The sequence below is a fragment of the Lycium ferocissimum genome, chromosome 6 (genome assembly GCF_029784015.1).
Source record: "Lycium ferocissimum isolate CSIRO_LF1 chromosome 6, AGI_CSIRO_Lferr_CH_V1, whole genome shotgun sequence".
Classification (NCBI taxonomy): Eukaryota; Viridiplantae; Streptophyta; class Magnoliopsida; order Solanales; family Solanaceae; genus Lycium; species Lycium ferocissimum.
Window position 1 is genome coordinate 11,183,064 of NC_081347.1, and position 9,386 is coordinate 11,192,449.

The 9,386-nt window shown below is 33.9% G+C and overlaps 1 protein-coding gene across 1 annotated transcript; it reads left to right on the forward strand.

Annotated features, from left to right (window-relative positions):
- Positions 1 to 2,690: 2,690 nt before the first annotated feature.
- LOC132059318 (protein MKS1) lies at positions 2,691 to 3,843 on the forward strand. The gene has a single exon (XM_059451901.1). The coding sequence runs from the start codon at positions 2,837 to 2,839 to the stop codon at positions 3,542 to 3,544; it is 708 nt and encodes a 235-aa protein (XP_059307884.1). The 5' UTR covers positions 2,691 to 2,836; the 3' UTR covers positions 3,545 to 3,843.
- Positions 3,844 to 9,386: the final 5,543 nt, after the last annotated feature.

Here is a 9,386-nt window from a genome sequence, read left to right on the forward strand (position 1 = left end):
CACGAGGCTTTAAAAAAAGTCTACCCATTTTTTTAGGAGCATATTTATCTAAAGCCACATGGTAATTTTTTTCTGGTGTGTTGGATTTGGTTCGTTTTAACAATATCACTGTGACTTTAAAAAAAATAAGTCTATTCATTTTTTTAAACGAACCAGACTCAACCCACCGGGAAAAAATTGTCATGTGGCTCTAGAAAAATATGTCTACTTAAAGAAAATGGGTAGACTTTTTTTCTAACGGCACGTGACATTTTTTTTAATTAAAAGATAAGCTAAATGATTTTTACAAAAAAATTTCGTTAGCAAAAAAGGTATATTTGCACCATTTTGTAACGGTAGGAGTATATATATACATGACTTTTTTATTTCTTCAACGAAGTTGAAGGGTATATTTGCACCTTTTCCCTTTTTTAAAAATATTATCAGAAATATTTTCCGAAAAATACTTTTAGATCGTATTTGTTTGTATTTGGCTAATTAATTTTGAAAAAATCTCTCAAAAGTGCCTTATGAAAAATCTAGTTTTTCAATTTCTGAAAGACAGTTTCTACTATTCCTTAAAAATACTTATTTTTTTCAAAGCTTCGTCAAACATGTCAACCTTTTAAAATAGGCTTAATGCATATGCGGCCCCTTAAACTTGCTCCTTTTTTCCATTTTGGCACCTCAACTAAGTATTGTTTCTATTGAACCCCTGAACTCGTCCTCAAGTGTGTCTATCAAATCCTCTAGATCTGATTTTATTTGATGCAGAAATTAAATTGGGAAATGAAGGTGCAGTAATATTTTAGACATGTGGTAAGCTATTCTTTAGGTCATGGATGTTTCGGTGTCTACTTGGTTACGCTTCTTTCCTTTGCGGGCTTAACTAAGATCTACTCTTTTTATCCTCTCAATTGCTGTTAATCTTAGCTAAAAGATGGCTAATTAAATTAGAACATATATTAGCATGTTGTTACATTGAAGATGAAATACTATATAAGTCCGATTATGTTTGATAGACACACTTGAAGACGAATTCAGGGGTTCAATAAGAACAACACTTTGTTGAGGTGCCAAAATAGCAAAAAGGAACAAGTTTTGGGAGCCGCATATGCATTAAGCCAATAAAACAAGCATTTTTAACCTTTCAAAAACTTAACCAAACAAGCTAAGCTAGTATAAGTTATTAACAGTACCGTTGTTATTATATTTTTCTAATTCCCGTATTCAGTCACACAGAACTACACAAATTTGGATGGCAGAGTATTATATTATGTTTAAAAAAGTACTTAAAATAATTTAATATAAGAAAAATGTATTTGGATAAGCTTATAGGTGGATGAAATCAACTTATAAGCATTTTTAGATTATGTACATGTTTGACTAACATTAAAGCTTATAAGTCAATTGTGTATAAGCTAAATTCAAGCATAAGCCAAAGCTATTTTAAGCTTATAAACACTTTTGGGTGGACAGAAAATTTTACTATTTCAGGTTTACTATGTTGAAGTCCCAAAATACATTTTCGAAACAGAACTTCTAACTCCTCCTCTCCTTATAAAGATTTACTTTTTGTTGTATTTTTTATAAATAACTTTAAGGATATTTTAAAAAATTTAAATAGACAAAGCACTAGTCGACACTTCTCACCAAATAGACATACATTAGTATAAATTTCATTATTGTTATATAAATACATAATTATTTACTTATAAAAACAGTTTCAACATTTTAAATATTTTTGAGCACTTGTTCCTTATAACTTAATTCCAATCACCTAATCCAAACGTGCATATAATAATTATCACGTGTCAAATTACGAACAGTAACCAATTTATGCCAAGTTGTTAAACACTGAAAACATTTTTCATTAAAAAATGACATTAGTAGTACTCCCTTCGTCCAATTTTACCTTTAGCGTCTTATTTTTGACAGAACACAAAATTTAAAAAATAAAATGAAAATTTTTAATCTCGTGATTTTAAATTAAAAATATGTGTAATATACTAAAATATTATTTAAATTTTGTGAGTTTAAACTTGTCATATAAAATACGGAAAAAGCTCAAATATGTCATCAAACTATCAGAAATGACTCATTTATGCCACTCGTCAATAGTTTGGTTCATTTATCCATCAAAAGTGACTATAGAAATATCATTTATACCATCAACTATAAGAAATGACTCATTTACGCCATCATCAATAACAGTTTGACTAATTTATGCCATCACTGCTAATAAAATGATCTATACATGCCATTTTTCATTAACGCCTTGCTTTTATAATATAAGATATGAGACGTGACACCTCAATTAGGGTCTACGCTATTTAATTAAACCAGGTCAATTTTAAATATCAAATTAAGAAAAAACAACCCATACACTTCGCCCACCCACAACCATAATCTAATTGGAGTGCCACGTGTCATGATATTATTGTAAAATCAACTTTAATGAAATATGACATGGATAGAGTCATTTTGGTACATGGCATAAATGAGTCAACCATTGATGAGTGGCGTAAGATGAAAAGCCATTTTTATTGAACGAGCCAAACTATCGATAAATGACATAAATTTGATATTTTCGAATTATGGCGTAAAAAACACTTTTTTTCAAAAGCACTTACAAAAAGTAAGACACTTAAATTAAAACGGAGGGATTAAGATTTTCTGCAATCATGTCAAAAGCAACAGAATATTCAAACCTTTTGTCTGCTTAGCTCTTTCCATCCATGTTCCAAAAGTACATCACACACACAATTTTTCCCCTTTAGTTAGGCTATTCCCTAGTACCACTCATATCATTTACAATCCCAATATCCACAAAATAATTGCAAATAATTTCCACCTAATGGATTTTCCCCCACCGGACTTTTTCGCCGGCGCCGGTGACGGACGTCCATCTCCGACGAGAAGAGAACTACAAGGTCCTCGTCCAACTCCTCTTAAAGTCAACAAAGATTCCTACAAAATCAAGAAACCTCCCGTCGCTCCTCATCCTCACGCGCCTCCTCACGCTCCCCCGCCTGCGACGAGCCAAAACCCTCAAACGGTGATAATCTACGCGGTTTCACCGAAAGTGTACCACACGACAGTTAGTGATTTCATGAGCGTTGTACAAAGACTTACCGGATCTTCTCCGGCTATGGAAACATCAACCTCCGGGATCGGGTCCGGGTCAGGGTTCGGGCCCGGGTCGGGCGATGGGACTTTATCGCCGGCTGCCAGGCTGGCGTCTATGGAAAAAGCGAGTAGTCCCTGTGCTGCTGCTTCGGGTGGTGCTGCTTCGGGTGTTGCTTCGGGGGTTGGTTATGAATCGAATGATATGTTGGATATTATGAATAATTCGAACGTGGAAATGTCGTCTCAGATTCCGGGGATATTGACGCCAGCGCCGGCGACTTTGCCACCAGTATCGCCACCGGGATTATTTTCGCCGTTTACGTCTGATCCGTTTATGATGATGTTAAGTCCAAGTCAGTCAACGTTGTTTTCTGCACCGTTGATTTCACCTTCACCGTCTGCTTCTGATCTGTTTCATCCATTCTTTGACTTTTAGGTAGACTTTCATTTTTGTTCTTTTACATTTTACTTATTTTTTAAGATTTTTTAGTTTTTTTTTTTTTTTAATTGGGGTTAGGGAAGAGGAGGATTACCTTCGTCAACGAGATGAAAATTTAGCTACTAAGATTTTCTGTTTTTTTCTTTTTCGAGGTCTAAGTAAAATTGATGTACCAATAGTCTATGATGAGGTTAGCTTTTTGATTGGTGGTTAAACATTGTTGATTAGTATAATAATGTATATTGCCACATTAGTGGGATTCAATGACAATTGTATCATAGTTGAATTTCTTTTTATGTTCATATTGTAGATTTCCATTGGGAGCTGGTTGGTTTAGCAAATACTAAGAGCCTGTTTGGAAAGCCACCTGGTAATTGGAATTGGTATAATTACTACCCTAGTAATTACACAGCCTAGTAATTACATAGTATTATAATTATCACGATTTGTTTGTTTGTCACAATGTAATTATAATGTAATTATAAGCGTGTTGTTTGGTTGCATATGTGTAATTACACAGTTAGTTTAATTTAAAAATAAAATTTAATTATAAAAAATTTAAAATTAATATTTAAAAAATATGTGCATATAAATGATATTAAATTATTTATTTAATAATACATTGTTTCTTAAAAATAAGTTAATTAATAATCATATTTTTGTAACTAATATTGTAAAAAATAATTGATATATAATTTCAAATTAATAATATTTTAATTGATTATAAAACTTAAAAGCATACTTTTTTTGTGAGAACATCATGAGATTAGATGTTTGACAAAAAAAGAATATTTATAAATATAATGCCATAACATTATTCAAATGTTTGACAATAATTCTATCAACTGTAAGTGAAAAATAAACAAACAAATGTGAAATAACATATCAATAAAAGATCTTAAAGCAAATATTTTTAAAATCGAAAATATAATCTAAATTCAAAATTCAAAAGAAAAAAAATTAACATAATATTCTTTATGTCAAATTCCAACGTTACATAAGTAAGTTTCAACGTAACATAAGTAAATACTCTTATAATTCAAAAGAAAAGGAAAATACAACTCTATAACCTCATTCACAACAAAATTATATTTTAATAACTTTACTCATTATATGCCAAGTTTGTTAATGACTCATTCTTTCTAATATTAAGAGATGTAATTTCAAATATTAGAATATTAACACGATTATGTTAAATGAATAAAATAAAAAGCTGAAAAAAAACAATAGAATTACATTACGTGGAATAAGTAAGGTTGAGAATGAAAGAAAGGAAATGAAATATAAATACTATAAAAAGAAAAATATATTTTAAAAAATAAAAATAATTAAGAAGTAAAAATAAAAAAGAAATTAAATAATAGAAATAAAAAATAAATAGAAAAGAAAAGAAATTAAAATAAAATAAAAAAGATATTAAATAATCGAAATAAAAAATAAATTAAAAAACAAAAGAAATTAAATAAAATTAAAAAGAAATAAAACTAAAAAGTTCTTTAAACCACTCCGTAATTATAGTGTATTAATTGGTGTAATTACACCCAAAGTTCTTCAAGGGTACCCCCCCCCCCCTCTCCCGAGAATCGGGAGGTGTAATTACACCCAAATTAAAAAAATAAACTAAAAGCCACCTAATTACGTGTAATTCACGACAAACAAAACCCTCTCGATACACCCGCCCAACTGTAATTACATCAAATTCCAATTACCTGAGTGGCTTTCCAAACAGGCCCTAAGAGTTTTTGTATTATTTCATTTTCACATTATTACTAGCTCCTCCCTTTCTTTAAGAATGTGTCTTTTTAATTTTTATTTGGGAAAATTTCATAATTATAAAATTTGCTCACTTACATTATAAAAAAAATAGTTCAAAACTTACATTGTAACGTTTTAATCCAAAAATACTTTTATACAACACTATACACTTATATACAAAAGAGAAATACATTATGTATATAGATGTTTGAAGGTGTATACATATTTATACGCCTATATACATATATACTCATATACAATATTATAACCCATACACCCATAAACAATATTATACAATATTACCCCATATACACTATTATACAAAAAATAACTTCAACACCACCAACTCCCATATACACCCATATACACCACCAACCCCAAATCTTTAGCTTCATATACACCCATATACAATATTATACAAACAATACCTTTAACACCACCAACCCCAAATCTTTAGCTTCATATACACCCATATACAACAGAATCTGCGACCAGTCAACGCCGGAGCATAAGTGCTTGCCAGAACTGGCGAGGATGATGACGACAATATTAGGGTTTTTGATTGACCGCCAGAGCTCCGGTGACCACTAGCCACATCAGATCTGAGAGAGAGAGAGGAGGAGGAATCGTCGAAAACCACCAGCCAAATCAGATCTGAGAGAGATGAGTGGGTCGCTTACCACCACCAAATCTGAGAGAGCAAGAGAGAGAGAAACCCGTCACAGCACCGGCAGTTCTCCGGCGGCGGCAATGGGGCAGTGGCGCGGGAGACAGACAGAGAGAGAGAGAGTAAGAGAGAGAGAAGGCTGGGTCATTTTTTATAAAATTACAAATATGGGTCAATTTTGATAGCATTGTTACCCTAATTGATACACAATGTAATTATCTCTTTTTATTTTGTATGACATTAATGTGAGATGAGACTATTGGAACCATAAGCTCAATGAGTGTTAGTATAACTGATTTCAAACTTATTTGAAATTACGGCATTGTAATTATTGACTTTTGTTAAATAATTTGAGATTCTTAATAGGCGTTTGGACATGCGATTTTAGGTCATGATTTCAAGTCATGAGATGAAATTAGCGTTTGGACATGCGATTTCATCTCATGAGATGAAATCCCAAATCATCCAAAAAGGCATGATTTGGGATTTCAAATCATGATTTCAAAAATTTTAAATGTAAAACTTGACCCATAAGTTGGTAGATATTTTTAATAATTACTCCCACCAACCATTTACCAACCTCATTAACTTCTACCAACCGTTATTTATGTTCGTACCATGTGGGAGGATTATATTAAAGAGTAATTACATTACTATTCATGTTAAATATTCTTTTTTATTGAACTAAAGTTTGATCAATTAATGTTGTATTTTTTAGAAAGGCCTTTTAGTAGCGTATTAGTTTTATTATGAACTATGACTTGCTCATTTGGTAAGATTGTATAAGAATTGGGAATTTTTGATAGTTTTCACAACTTGTGAGGTTTTTATGTCTATAAGAACAAATACAACCTAAGAAATTCAAATTGCACGTCCAAACATGGTTTCATCTCATGTCCAAATGGCTCCTTAATGGTAATTCTTTACCTACGTGTGTATTGTTATAGGCTGCTTTTAAACTATGACCTATGATCCCTTGGTTGTGTCCCATGGCACCCTAACAAGCCTCCCAAGTCTAAATTCATGGACGTTCCCGTGGTCTTGGCCACACCAAGTGACAAGCGTGCATGTGCCTATGTCGCCCCACCGATAGCTTGTGCTAGCACCAAGCAGCACCCCCTAGCGGACAACATCGACCTTAACGCGTGCCCGTGCGGCCAAGCCCCATGCACAGCATGCAGACCCTATAGCCAAAGAATAGGATGCAACCCTTCCAATTGCTGCCCATTGGACAGATTTTTCCTTAGTATAAATCTAGGTTCTTTTACATGTAACGGAAAAGGGCCAAATATATCCTTATACTTGGAAAAGGGCCAAATATACTCTTCGTTGTACTTTGAGTCCAAATATACTCCTGTCGTTATAGTATTGGTTCAAATATACCCTTTCTTCGTTAAAGTTGTTCAAGGTAGACATCTAACCCTACGTGGCACTAACATTTAATGAGGTGGATACCAACATGTCATCTCACCACCCCCTAACCCATTTTACCCCTCCCCTCTATTTGTTCTTCCACAATCATTGCCACCTCTACTGGGTTCCACAACCAGGTTTCAACCACTAACGCTGCCACCACTATGTTGTTGTGGCTACAGTGGCGGTGGCCAGACCTAAGTAGTACCAACACCGCCACTACCCTGTTGTTGTGGCTGCTGCAGTGGTGGCCGCGCCCAAGTAGTACCACCACCACGTTGGACCGGCCGGTTGACCCAATTACCGCCACGACCCGGATTCTGACTAACTGGATGATTTTGACCCGGCTGGAAATAGTAATCTCTGAACACAAACAAACAACAACTCTAACTAACTATAGCATTGACAAATAAAAAAAAATCTGATGACATAACCGAATCGGTTTTTTCTTCAACTTTTTTATTGTGAATTAAATAATCCAAGAAAAGGGGAAGAAAATGACCAAGAATTGAAGTAACTAAAACTATCTTGCCATGAAAATTGTGATGCTCCGTTTTTTTCTTCAGTTGTGTAAAGGATTGGGACCAGAAGGGACTAATCTTTTTTCAACACCATATCTTGGGTCAATTTCATTTAGTGATGAAGACAACGATGATGGAGGCGATGGTGACGGAGGGGAAATAATTTTAGTGACAGAAAAACAAATAAAGGGGAGGGGTAAAATAGGTTAGGGGTGGTGAGGTGACATGCCACGTGGCATCCACCTCATCAAATGTTAGTGCCACATAGGATTGGATGTCCACCTTGAATAACTTTAACAGAGGAAGAGTATATTTGAACCAAAAGTATAACGGCAGGGGTATATTTGAACCCAAAGTATAACGAATGGTATATTTGGCCCTTTTCCAATAGTAAAGGGGTATATTTGGCCCTTTTACATGTAAATATAAAGTACTTTTCCTTTCTCTATTTTCATTATGCATCTCTAGCTTATTTATGTCAAGTTTGTAACTTGGGTTTATTTTTCTTAAAGAATATATAAGAGGGATCAAATAGTCAGACTTTCAAGCAAGTAAACGTAATTCTCTGTATTGGTGTCTTTCCCCTTCGACATTGTGTTAACTTTATGTAATTATTTTCATTAATACAACCTTCTTTCATTCACTCTCTTTTCAGTTTTCATATTGCTCACTGACATCGGCTTTGTCGTACGACACTGAAGTCTAGTCTAACGTACGGAGGGAGCTTTTGATTGGCGAATAGTTACAACACGGACGTCCATTGCTTAGACTGACGTCGCCCTTCCAAGACATCTCAGGAAGGGATCGTATAACAGTATATATGTAGCAACCTATAAACTGCCCACAATTGAACTCAAAAGGGGATCCGTTGCAAAACTTATCTTAGACAAATTTCATATCGAAATTTAGGAGCCATATAAGGACGAGTTCATGATTCAAGTGTTAAGATGCCTTTTAGGTTAAATCTTTAAGTGGACAAAAATGTGAGACCCAAAATCCTTGAGTTGATCCAGAAGGGTGGGGTTAAAGAGGACAATACATTGACAGTTGAGCTTGGTTGGTGACATATTGTATAAGAGTCGAGGCCTCCCCTAGTATGTTAGACAGCAAATTAGTGAAGATGCTAAGTCCCTAAGGGAGGACAATGTAACAACCAATGAACCTCTAATAGTTGAACTCGAAAGGGAGTTTGTTGTGAAATTTGCCTTAGGCCAATCTCACACCGGAAAGGAAGTGAAGTGAAGTTAGGAGCCACATAAAAGTGAGATCATGATTTAAATATTGATTTGTCTTTTTATATTAAAGCCCAAGGGGACAAAATTGTAAGGTCCAAAGACCTTAATTATCCTTTAAAAATGGGTGACAATATATACCAAAGATTTCGTTTAGGAATGACAATGGAATGGGACAGGTGAAGCATTCCCCAGCCATAGTCTTATCCCACCACCAATCTACCAAGATTATTGTTCCTAGCCATCTTTAT